We start from the raw sequence: 12,273 nt of genomic DNA, 5'->3' as shown, positions 1-12,273 counted from the left end.
TCGGTCAAATCACCGGCCGTGCTGCCTTGCCTCGGCCGTTTGACGCTAGGCTATTCTGGGCCTAGTTGCGACACACGTGAGCCTCGCTAGTCATGGGGGATCCACTGGTATCAATGACGGTATCATACAGGATCTATCGCATTATTGCTGGTGGGCCCTGTAGCCTACGGTAATACCGATACTCTATAGATCCATAGGAACAAGATGAATAGTATCGACTATGAACACTATGTACTGTACTTGATCGCTCTCTCAGGTGACCAGCACCATTTCTACTCTTTCTCCCATAGATCATAAAGTAGACTTCTCCCACGTAATCTCCTTCCCCACCAACCCCTCCACCGGCGGAATCAACGGCCTCAGCGCCTGCCCATAGTCACCTGCATTCGGCGTCCTCAACAGCGTATGAATATGAAATTTCTTCGGTTCCTCATTATTCAAAAACACCCCCGAATGATGATCAAACTCCACCAAGACCACGGGGCTCTGAATCCGATAATAGAACGGATCCTCATCCCCGAACCCGCCAATCCAGCAGAAATACGTCTCCGCCTCGAACCGTCGGATCTGCTCGAGTTTCAACCGTCGAGACCGCTCCGATAGATAGAGCAGATACTGTTCTAGGATACCGTAGAGGAGCATCTTCTGCGTCTCGCTGAGCTCCGCCGCCGTGATGCCTTCGTACGGCACCTCCCGGTTGTCGCGATACGCGCCGCACAGATGGCGCTGGTCGTCGCGGTTCCAGCGCCCCGGGGGCATGGCTGGATCGTGCATCTGGGCATATACGCGCGCCTTGATCTGTAGTTCGGGACTCAGGGACTGCATCAGCTGCAGACCGAGTTGCTCTTCGACTTGCAGAATACGGGTGCCGGCGTGCGGCCCGGCGTCGATCTCATTTGGCTCGGCGCCCGTGAACCACGGCGAGGCGACGATCTGGCCCCGGTAGAGGAAGATGTTCAGGCAGAGATGGTGGCCGTAGAATGACCACCCCCAGGGCCGCGTGGTAGACGGGTTGCCGAAGAGCACGAAGTTGTAGGAGAATTCGTTCATGACGCGCGGCGACTCTACCAGTTCGCCGAGGAAGTGGTTGATGCGCATCGCTTTGACGGCCTTGTCGTAGCCTTCGGGTGAAAGGGTGATGCGGAGGACGGTCATGATGGCGTCGCGGACGGCGGGCGTCACTTCGTCCAGACGCAAGCCTTTGGCGCTGAGGAGGAACTCTGGGTTCGACCAGGTGCGCCATTCGGGGGAGTCGATGTGGTAGGAGAGGGATTGGCGCTGGGGTTGCGTCAGGGTAGCGAAAAGAGAATGTACTGAGTTGACGATGTCGTCGATGGGAACGTCCTCGTCTTGGAGGGTGAAGAGACCGGGGCGTACGGTTCCTGTGGCTTTGTCAGTATACTAGGTCTTAGGCTACAGGGTAAATGCCAAAAGATAGATATATTATTGAGAACCTACCGTCCGTCGTCACTCCCTTGAAAGGCTCCTGTAGTAGGTCCAGCCAGTGCATGTACAGCGCATGCAACCACGGCGGATTTCGTCCCGTTTTGAAGTCATTCGCATACTCGTGCGCATCTTGTTTGCGCATTGCCTGAAACCGAGGCAGATTCAGGTCTGGCAAATACTGCCGATATTCGCCCGAAGGCTCCTGGGAGTGAGATGAGCACATGGCGCAAGGATGCGTGGTAGGGACTATGGAGGGGGAGTTACAGGTGAGGGGAGACAATGCGGAGAGGAACGATATTTAATGTTGGAGATGGGATGGTTCATAGTTAATCGTCGGATGTTCCCCGGCTGCTTCCTCCCCACTTTCGCCTTCCCCACGAACTGTGGAGAGCGGCAAACGACTTTTCCGACTGAACTTGAGCCGGTGGGGAGGATTCGATTGCTATACAAGCTTTGCAGGAAATACATGATTGATTGGAGAGCGTCAAGAATTGCACAGTCTGTTGCGTTTATCTACCGGTTATTTCTATTCCATGTAGACCGTCTACCGGCTGATATCCCGCAACGCCCTGCCTCGGGAATTCCGACCAGCTGCAGGAGAAGCCGATATCTACTCGGTTCTATCAGGGGAAAGGGTCCCATCCTCGTCCCACCCAAAACCCGCTCTGGACAACCGCCACAGCTGCCCCGGGGACAGTGAACGCTCCCCAGGATATGCTGGTCCGGACGCACCAAGATGGCCTGACCCTCCCTCAACCCCATCAGCCGTATCCACTTGTCGCCCTTTTCCCCGGGCTGGGGTTCAAAGCCCACCCCATGAACGACCGCCCGGGTTTGCAATCGGTCCCGGTCTCCGGTGGGGAGCTGCCCGATGCTCCTCGATGGCCTGTTGCCAATACGCAGGTGTCTCCTGATCCACCCACACCGTGAAACTATCAAAGGGCCAAAGAATAATGTTGAGAATCTTCGCGCCGGGACCGCATTCTCCGATAGCTCAGATATGTAAGACGGGTCCATCGGGCTTAGAGTTTGAAAAGATCACAGAACTCAATATGTTTGCCGCCGCTTCGTTTGCGTCAAGCATATTTATTGGTAAGCTTCACCGTAAACGTGCTATGTGGTGGCAGGAATCTGGCTAATAGTGTGTCGAGGATGCGTATATAGGGACGGGTTGGCATACATTTACTTGATCGGCAAGAGAATCGCAGGTTAGGATGAGATCAGTCCTCTCCTAGATTCATAGATATACATACTGACTGTCGGTTCCCCACACGAGTGGCGCAAGCGGGAAGGAGAAGTGGAAAAGCACCGAATGCACAAAAAGAGGTATTCATAGTCGCTATATAGATCAATCATTGAACGGCATAGCTGAAGAAAGCACATTCTCTTCGCCGACATGCAAGGTAAAGTGAAAAGGATCATTAGTCAAATTTTCTCAACAAAAAGATGTACAATCACCAACGCCAAGTTAAATGCACCCAAATCTCCCATAGTACGCCTGCTGTCAAAGCTCGAAACAAACATGCTGCACCGACTCTTCTAGCTCGCTACCGCTAGCTGTGCAACTAGATCAGATGCCACGTCGAGGAACGGATACGGACTGGTGACCTCTTTTTCCTTGTTGCGGAATCGCTTGCTGATCGGATGCCATTCAGCGTCTCCTTCGGCGCGGATCACGTTTTGGTACCCATCGCACTTAAAGTCGACCATGTAGTTATTTTCCTCCAATTGGTATAACTGGATATCCACAAACACCCAAACGCCATAGGCGATTCCTCGGATCGCATGATATTGTGTGGTCGAAGATGGACCGGACACGTTGCCGGGTTCCACGGGTGTCCAGTTCTTCTCATCAAGAGAAGATGGTCCGCTCAGGTTGAATCGACGACGGAACTCTTCCAGGTCGCTTCGACTACTCTGCACGCTTCCCGTCGCGCCGGGCGCCTTCACTCCCTCTTTCAGAAGACGAGCCCTGATAAACCAGGGGTCCTTGGGAATGTAGTAGTCGGAGGGCAAATCGGGGTATTTGCTTTGCAGCGGCTTGGGTTTGTCGGCGGACGGTTCCTGACCTCCGATTTGGGTACCTTCGTGCATTGTCATGTTAGCATAGGACATACATAAATGATTCAGGCAATCTGGATACTTACCGGATTCGTCGGGAACGATGTCCCAGATGCCCCCTTGGGCTGCGATGGCCCTGTAAAGATAAAGCATCGCCTCGTAGGGCTGGTTCCGCGATCGGATTCCAAACTGCCATTTCCGGGTCCGTCTCGGTTGATGAGGTGCACTGCGTCCCTCCGGGGGTTCTAACCGCAGCTTCTCGAGATCGACGATACTACGAGAGTGAGGCTTCAAGGCTCGAGCCGTTGCCTCCTGTTCCTCTCGCGAGCGCCAGTCGTGACTGGCCTGGTTGGGGTCGTCGCCGTCCTTTGCCCTGGCCTGCGCCCGCTCTTCCAACAACCGGTCCGCGGCTTGGGCTCTCTGCTCTCGCTCCCGCTCCCGCTGCTCCATGAGCTGATCATGGACGTAGGGCAAACTGGTCGGTAAGATTCTGACATGGCTCAGGCGGGGCTCCTCCGGGTCCTCCTGGTCATTTTGCTGCGACAACTGGAAATTTTGGCGTTGAGAGCCACTTCTGGTTCTTGTAGGAAGAGCGGTTGGTTGGGCTCCTTGCGGACGAGCAGCCGGTGGTCTATCTGCTGCAGCTGCCGGGCGTTGAGTGACCTTCTCGGGGAGGGGAGCAGGCGACACGGTCGAGCCCATCATATGATCCTCCGTTGGGGCTGTTGTGTGTTAGCAGCAGGTCATTGAATAGTTCCATGTTGAAGGGGAGTTGCTTTAAAGCAATTGTGACAAAAACCAGAATACGGCCAGGCCAACACTTACAATTGGTTTGCATCATCTCGTTCTCCACAATGATGAAGAAGGCATCCTTGACGGCGCTTGGTTCCGGATGCTTCAATGATTCCTCAATGTCTTCGCGGGCATATCCCATGCTCCTTTCCAGCTTGGATATGGCCACTTGATTTATCTTGTGTTGCGCAGACAGGGGCTTTCCGGGAGCCAGCTTGCGCGGATCGATCACCTTGTTTGGGTCCACACCTGGTGCGATGAACTCTTCCGGCGGCGGTTGCAGGTATTTGGGGAGATCCTGGAGGAACCAGGGGTCCTGACGAATCTCGGGGATGGTGATTCTATGGACCGGGTGCACTTGAAGCATCATCTTAATTAACCGAGCAGCCCCCTGTGAGATATATGGAGGCATATGGAAGTTGCCCGCGGCAATTTTCTTGAAAAGGGCCGGAATATAGTCATCGTCGAAGGGCAGTCGTCCCACTAAGAGCACGTAGAGAATGACACCACAGCTCCAGACGTCGACTTCGGGGCCCGCGTACAGCTTGCCGGAGATGACCTCGGGGGCGGCATAGTTCGGACTTCCGCAACTGGTTTTCAGAAAATTACCATCCGTCATGATGTTACTCAACCCGAAATCCGCGATCTTGACATTCTTCTCGCTGTCGATAAGCAAGTTCTCCGGTTTCAGGTCACGATGGACGATCTTATGACGATGGCAGTACTCCACGGCACAAATGATTTGCTGGAAGAACTTGCGAGCCTCGGTGTCGTTGCATCGTCCCCTCTTCACCAGGTAGTCGAACAGCTCCCGTTCGGCATATTCCAGGACCATGACAATATCGGATTTCGTAGCGATGACGGTGTATCTGCAAGAACCCCAGGCAATCAGTCAGCAGTCGCTTCGCATTGGGTACGAAGGCGCAATACGAGAAGAAGAAACGCACAGTTTGATGATATGGGGATGTCGTAGCAATTGCAGATACTGGATTTCGCGCTCAACCCGACCGACCATGTCCCTCGACAGCAGCTTGCGTCGGGAGATGATCTTCAAGGCAACCTGGCGGCCACTGGGTTGGTGAATGGCCAATTTGACCTTACCAAACGAGCCCTCGCCGAGGATTTTGATGGTCTGATACTGATCGAGTCGCTGCATGTCTCTCGTGGTGGCCGGGGACTGAGTAGACGGGTCGGGGCCCTTTGCGGTCGGACGTGAGGGCGGAGGCATGGCCATGGCGGAGTAATTCACGGCGGCAGGAGGAGGGGCGCCAGGAACTCGATCACGGCGACGATCACGGTCGCGGTCGAAGGATGGGAGGGGGACGGAGAGATCTTCGTCATCGAAGGCAGCGGCCATCCTTCCCGGAGAGCGAAAGAGAGAGCGAAAGAGAGAGCGAAAGAGAGAGCGAGAGATGGCAACGTGACGTGATGGATTTTAGGCGGTGGAAGTGAACGGCAATCGGTGGAACGGCGGATCAGAAGAGTTTAACTACTGTGTACTCAGTAGAGCAGGGGAAATGGAATAATCAGAATGATCATATGAATCAACCGAGTTCTCCAAATAGTCGAACTTCCCCCACAAGCCGGTCAGGGCTGCTGTGAAAAGTGGAGCGATGGAAGTTGTTCTGTTCTTCTGTTGTTCATTTGTTTTGTCGGCGGGGCGGGAAGACTTGGAGGGGCTCAACCGCCGAAGTCGCTACTTTTCTCTACCTACGGAGTAGGTAGACACTATCTGTATGTACGACTTGCACTCATATTCTCACTACAGTCGTGGCTTAGGATACATCATGGCCTGCCGTTGCACCCCTTCAGAAACAGTATCCAGCATCCGAGTTATACCATCGTTCCGCCGGCTAACATGGATATCCTGCAGCTCGTTATCCTTGTGCCAGGCTGCCAAAACGTTCACAAAATCGGTAACTCCCCTGCCCCAAGGGATCGATCTGGCGACTCGAATCTGCTCTTCCGCTGTCTGGGCCTGCATCGAGGCGCCTTCCAGTGTGGCATAACTCGGCGTGCAACCGGGGATGGCAGCGTAGGCGTAGGCGGTGCTCGCTACCGCCATGCCCCAGGCCTCTTCGGCTTCAAAGATGGGCTCGATCACCAGTCTCCCCGACGAGTCCGCCTGCTTCTGTGCGGCGGCGATGATTTGCGCCGCGTGAGTTGCCAGAATGTCGACCATATGCACGGCATTGGCGGTCGACCCGGCCTGCGTCACGCCGGCTAGCAGGAGATTGGGGAAGCCGTGGGTCAGGACGCCGTGGAGAGTGCCCACGCCCTTCGTCCATTTCTCATCCAGCGTGACTCCCCCTCGGCCTGTGATACCAATCCGCGCGCGGAAGGACGGCGCTCCCGCGGCGGGAGACTCGAATCCAGTCGCCAGGATGACGACGTCGGCCTCGTACTCTTGTCCGTTAAACTGTACCCCTGTCGACGAGAATCCGTCGATTCCCTTCCCGGCCGTGTCGACCAGGCGCACGTTCGGCTCGTTGAATGCCCCCAGGTACTCGTCGTGGAAGCATGGCCGCTTGCACCAGCCGGGATACCACGGCTTGAGACTCTCGGCGGTGACCGGGTCCGCGACCACGGCGTCGACTTGCCGGCGAATGCGCTCCTGTCGCGGCATATCCAGTCGGTGCAAGGACTCCACGTACTCACCTACCGTCGCCTCCGTCAGCGAGGCAGCCGCGGGTCCTCCGATCAGCCCGGACAGCGACGGGAAGTGCGTCCAACCGTCGTCCACCAGGTCCCTCGCCGGGCGGTCGGGCACCCGAGACACGAACGCGGCCATGTTCATGCGGCGCTCACTCTGCCATTCTTTTCGCCCTTGAGTCACATCTTGTCGCCACGTCTCGGGGTCCATGGCTCGCTGCCCGCGCGTGTCCACGGCGGATGGAGTGCGCTGGAACACAGTCAGCTGTCCGGCCCATTTGGCCAGTTCCGGCACGACCTGGATGCCCGTGGCGCCGGTGCCGACGAGTGCGACCTTCTTCCCGCGCAAGCGGCTCAGCGTCGGATCCTCCGGTGAACCGCCGGTGTAGTCGTAGTCCCAGCGGGAGGTATGGAAGACGTGGCCACGGTAGATGTCGAGCCCCGGCAGGCGTGGCAGCTTGGGACGATTCAGGAGCCCCGAGGCCAAGATGATCATGTCTGAATGAAGCACATAGCTTTCCTCCACTGTCTTGGTACCGACGGGGCGCTTCCGGACCATCGTCGTCACCCATTGGGACTGGATTTCGTCCCAGCGACTTTCCTTGACGGTGCAACCGAACAATGGCCGCTTCTGCAGTCCGTACTTCTCCGCAATGAGCTCGGCATACTGCCGCAGTTCCGGACCGTAGGAGTATCGGTGCTGCGGGATGAACTCGGTCTCGTCCAGCAGCGGCAGATAGCACGAGCTTTCCACGTCGCACATGAGACCTGGGTACCGATTCCAGTACCACGTCCCGCCGAACCCCCAAGCGGAATCCACGAAGACGAAGTCCTCCGCGGTGAAGCCGGCCGTCTGGATGAGCCGCACGGCATAGAGCAGCGCCCCGTATCCGGCACCGGTGATCACCGCTTTGACGTGGCCGCCGTTCGCCACGGGAGGCGGCTGCGAGAGGTACGGGTTCTTGCGCCGGTTCTCCTCGCCTCGAATCCAAGGATCCTCGGCGAATTGCTTGAACTTATCCGTAAGAGCAATGTCGGCGTACTGTGCGACACCGTCTACACGAAGACGCTTCTTGGCTTCGACGGCATATCTCTCCAACGTAGCCGCAAATTCGGTTTTGGAGATGTCGGTGGAAGCCATACCAGAGCGAGGTGTATTTGACCCTTTGGAGTGATAATTCAAGGCAGGGGACTGGTCTGCTGTGCCATTTATGTCTCTACGGTGTGATATGTCGAAGCGCGGCAGGGAGACATGGGGTTACACCGCCAATGTGGGTTACACCCAAACCCCTACATTCCTACCTTCAGAAGTACGGTTTATACGCGGGGTATGTTCCATATCCTAGTCGACCTACGTCCTCTCTCTCAATGGCAATATCTCCAGGGTTCATGCATCTACAGGGCTTGGCGGGTGGAGACAGACCTTCCCTACTGGCTGCCCGGGTGGTCATGTCCCGTAGTCTAAGCGCCCATCTGATGGCGAGCATGAATCAGGCCACAAACCTGCTCGGACAGTGGAGATCAATCATTCCAGGATCAATATGACGCAGATATCCGTCGGCTCAGTCCCGAGGGAAGATCTCATCCACAGCCGGACCACCGCCAATGCCAATTAACAGACCTTGGGCTCTGGTGAGGCCATTCAGCTCCCTACCAGACCCACGGGGTCGTAGATGTTTAATTGATGACACGCCGTTCTCATGTCTTCTATAACCTACTCGATTTCACCCGCGGCATTCGCTTCAGCGATGTTCTCGAATCCGAGGCTAGGGTTAACATTATCAGGCATGAATTCTTATGAGTAATGCTCACGCTGAGCGTGACAGCATACGCAAACTAGGCCCAATTTACCCCCATAATTCTCGTAGACGATGTCCCCATTCCTCTGTTTAATTTGTAGGTCCAGGGCAGTGCCTCTTACTCTCGTTATCGTTGATCTACATTCCAACGAGTCGCCTCACTAGGGAGTACAAAGTACACAGCTTAATTTTCCACCCGAAGCACTTATCCGGTATAATTTAGTTTAAGTTATTTGTTCAATAGCAGTTTGTTTTCTATCGGGTAAAGTGGTCCATGTTGGAGTCATGTATGAAGAGGTAATCAGGGCATTTGGAAGTATATATTGCCGACTCTACTCCGTATATAATTCTATACTCTCAGGTTATAGGAAGAGGATCACGTTAAATGGTAATGGATTGACCGAGAAACACTTGTAAATATTGGCCCAGTATGTCAAACCTTCCATTGATACATCTAAAGACGTATCGAAAATGATACATGAATATGAGATCCATGGATAGTTACGAAGAATGACTGCGCACAGCAAACACCGAAAGTCTTGGCATGTCAGGTGTGAGCTGCCTGAAAGCTGCGGCATCCAATATGTTCCCGCTTCCTTCCCCGCATTCGCCGTGTCCAAAGAAACAAGCAACAAGAATTATTAGGACAACTCGCCGGTGCACCGAAATCACCGACACGCGCAAGGGTTCGACTTCGACATGACGTCTGAACCCACGGAGGAATCGATCTCCAACTTTGTGAACTTCACGAGCGCTTCTCGGGATCAGGCCGTCAGCTTCCTGAAAGTTAGCAAGAACTGACCTGATTAACTTCCACCCTCGCTTCCCGGCTGACCTGCATCGCGACAGGCTAATGACCTCAACCTCCATAAAGCCATCAATGCTTATTTCGAAGATCCTACGGGCCCTCAGATAGAGGTGAGCTAGTCCTGGATTGCGCTAACATCAGAATGCTTTCAATCGCTAATCTGCGAGCTTGCTCTAGGCCCCCATTCCCCAAAATGATGCGAACGCTCCATGTATGTCGATGTTCCTGTCGGTCACCGTGATGAACGGCTAGTTTGACCAGCAGCTTTCCCTCCGCAGCGTTTCAAATCGAGCATCCCGACTCGGTTCTCGGTTCTGCAGCCTTTCCTCCTTCGCGACCCCCGTCGAGTTTGAATCTCAGAGACCAAGCACAAATGCCGAGCCCGAATCAACCCAACACGACTCCGTCGCAGGAGATACAAGGTTGCAAACACTTTTCCCGGAGAGACTGACGATTTGCTGACCGCGTCTTCGGCCCCGAGCAGACCCCAATAAAGGCTTATCGCTGGCAGAGCAGGAGGAACGTCAGCTGCAACAGGCGGTGGCTATGTCACTGAACCAGAATCTCGGGAACCAAGAGTCTGGCGTCACAAGCGCTAAGCCGGCGAATTTCGGACGCGCAACGCAAGACCACTACGACGAAGGCGCTTGGGCCATGACCCTGTTCAATTCCAGCGCACGCGAGATCATCATCAGTCCGGACCCTGCGGACCGCAAGAGGGTGGGAGACGAGCCGGCCTTCCTTCGCCCCACTCAAGATAACCTATACCTGGGAGGACTGTTGACAATCCTCCATTCGATCCCACTTGCAAGAGAAGCACTTCTGCTCAGAAGCCAGGTGCTGTCCGACTATGGCCACGATCCGCAGTGGTGGAATGGACAGCCCATCAGCCTTCCCAAAATTGTGACAATGCAAGACGTCGAGGAGGGCAACGCCGACTGGGATGACATCATCCACGAGACCCAACGACTAGTTGCTCTTCTAGACACCACCAACAGATCCTTTGGTAGTGCCGACGCGCTCGAAAGCCTGAAGTGCATGTCCACAAATGGCTCCGAAGGTAGTGTCAGCCGATTTTTGGAAACATGGCAGGAGGCAGCGGTTCGAGCAGATCCGGGGAACCAGCTGGCAACCATATTCTCATCGAGCGCTTACAAGCGGCCTTTGTCGGAATACGATACCCCGATCCAGAAGGATTTCTACACGATCGACCCGTTCGTGGATCCGGAGCATGGCCAGACACTATACGATGTCCTGGACCGTACCGTGTGGTCGGATAGACCCGGCGAATCGCTCGACGACGTATGGCTGGAGCATGTCGCTGAAGTTCTGACCATCAAACTAGAAAGCAGCGACTCGTCGAAGCCTGTTGACGTGAAGATTCCTCCGATCTTCTACCCCGATAGGTATCTCGCTAGCTGCAGGGACATTGCGCGGGAATTCCGTTTGCAGCGACTGCAGGTGTTCGATGAGATTTACAAGCTAGAACGGCTAGCCCACCGATTCTCCGTCTCAAAGTCCGTCGCTCACCGAGGTATGAACTACAAAGAGGTTCTGGAAAAGGCCGCGATCGCTGCACCTATCGTTATACCACAAACACTTGCCAATGGGTCCAGCGAGACCTCTGAATTCGCCAAACCCGAGGCGGAACGGCTGGCTGAGGAGCTGCGCGGAATTTCGCGCAAGATTGAAGAGAAGCTAAAAGGTAGCGTTCTTGGGGCCATTGACAGATATGTGTGTATACTAACGAAGGACGGCTTTAGAGTTGGAATCCCGGAAGGAAGAAGCCCTAGCGACCCTTCGTGGCTACTCTAAAACCCTTACGGAGCCATCGGCTTCCCCCGGCGAGCCGCCAAATCATAGATACACGCTACGAGGAGTCTGCACCGAGCCACATGTGACGTATGTGCTTCGACGCCAGGACACGGGAGCATTGGAGGAGTCCGAAACGGACAGCGAGTGGCAGTGGTGGCGGATAAGCTTCTCCATCGAGGATGCAAAAGCTCGACGGGCGGAGTCGAATGCAGGCGGTAACGCGGCATCGAGTCATGCCGACGTGGTGGGATACACTGCGCGTAAAGTCCGAGAAGTCGAGGTTCTCAAGGCGGCGCGTGAGGAATCGAAGACGGTGCTCCTGGTTTATGCCCAGGACAGCGCTCTGAACGTGCAGACCGAGCCGGCACCGCCTCCACTCCAGGTAAGTCTTAATAGATTTCAAGCAAGTCCGGCATCACAGTCTGACCATGTTCCAGAAATTTGTCACAGACGACAACAAAGCCTTCGATGCCGAGTTTCAAGAAGCAGGAGCCACAGAGATCATGGAAGAAGATCAGGCCCCGGATTCCACTGCAGGCCCCAATCCGCCAGATCGTATGCAGACCGACGATACTTCTCAGGCTCCTGTCAACGTCTTCGATTATCAGGTTAGCGGCTTCGATCGGGAGACGGGGCCGGGACAGGAGATGCAGGAAAGGGGAGGGCGACCTTTGCTCAGTCGCAGCAACACCGCAGGACTGGCGCAGTCCGCGCCACATGCGGAACCCGAATGGGATGAGAACAAGGAAGCCAAAGTCGCTCCATAAGTAGGCTTACCATAGGGAGTTTGTGCTTCTCATATAATGGAATGGCTTCCTCTCATGTACATAATTGCATAATAACTATATACCACTAGGAAATCGGGTCGTAAGTGGTGCGATCATCTTGTAGTATAGTAGG

General features: G+C 55.0%; 4 protein-coding genes across 7 annotated transcripts; 1 reads left to right on the top strand and 3 right to left on the bottom strand.

The window, feature by feature from the left end:
* Positions 1 to 291: 291 nt before the first annotated feature.
* On the bottom strand, positions 292 to 1,669 carry LDX57_010726 (DUF3500 domain-containing protein; the record flags this gene model as incomplete). The annotated part of the gene is made up of 2 exons (XM_046092472.1): positions 292 to 1,382; positions 1,459 to 1,669. 2 exons carry the CDS (start codon positions 1,667 to 1,669, stop codon positions 292 to 294), a joined length of 1,302 nt encoding a protein of 433 aa, XP_045948450.1.
* A 1,316-nt stretch (positions 1,670 to 2,985) lies between these two features.
* On the bottom strand, positions 2,986 to 5,656 carry SNF1 (SNF1 family serine/threonine-protein kinase; the record flags this gene model as incomplete). The annotated part of the gene is made up of 4 exons (XM_046092471.1): positions 2,986 to 3,530; positions 3,594 to 4,229; positions 4,333 to 5,168; positions 5,247 to 5,656. The coding sequence occupies 4 exons, from the start codon at positions 5,654 to 5,656 to the stop codon at positions 2,986 to 2,988; spliced, it is 2,427 nt and encodes an 808-aa protein (XP_045948449.1).
* Positions 5,657 to 5,947: 291 nt separating this feature from the next.
* Positions 5,948 to 8,571, bottom strand: LDX57_010724 (flavin-containing monooxygenase). Its single transcript, XM_046092470.1, has one exon. It carries the CDS (start codon positions 8,090 to 8,092, stop codon positions 6,062 to 6,064), a length of 2,031 nt encoding a protein of 676 aa, XP_045948448.1. The 5' UTR covers positions 8,093 to 8,571; the 3' UTR covers positions 5,948 to 6,061.
* Positions 8,572 to 9,361: 790 nt separating this feature from the next.
* Positions 9,362 to 12,230, top strand: LDX57_010723. Of its 4 annotated transcripts, XM_046092466.1 has the most exons (7): positions 9,362 to 9,536; positions 9,600 to 9,668; positions 9,736 to 9,769; positions 9,837 to 9,980; positions 10,043 to 11,263; positions 11,322 to 11,755; positions 11,811 to 12,230. In XM_046092466.1, the coding sequence occupies exons 1-7, from the start codon at positions 9,450 to 9,452 to the stop codon at positions 12,138 to 12,140; spliced, it is 2,319 nt and encodes a 772-aa protein (XP_045948444.1). In that variant the 5' UTR covers positions 9,362 to 9,449; the 3' UTR covers positions 12,141 to 12,230. The 4 variants fall into 4 exon arrangements, with proteins under 4 accessions (XP_045948444.1, XP_045948446.1, XP_045948447.1 ...); XM_046092468.1 differs by having other exon boundaries at positions 11,322 to 12,230; XM_046092469.1 differs by having other exon boundaries at positions 10,043 to 11,755.
* Positions 12,231 to 12,273: the final 43 nt, after the last annotated feature.

Source organism: Aspergillus melleus (genome assembly GCF_016097325.1).
Source record: "Aspergillus melleus strain CBS 546.65 chromosome Unknown contig6, whole genome shotgun sequence".
Lineage (NCBI taxonomy): Eukaryota > Fungi > Ascomycota > Eurotiomycetes > Eurotiales > Aspergillaceae > Aspergillus > Aspergillus melleus.
Note: the sequence above shows the minus strand (reverse complement) of the source record. Positions and strands in the feature narration are given on the sequence as shown.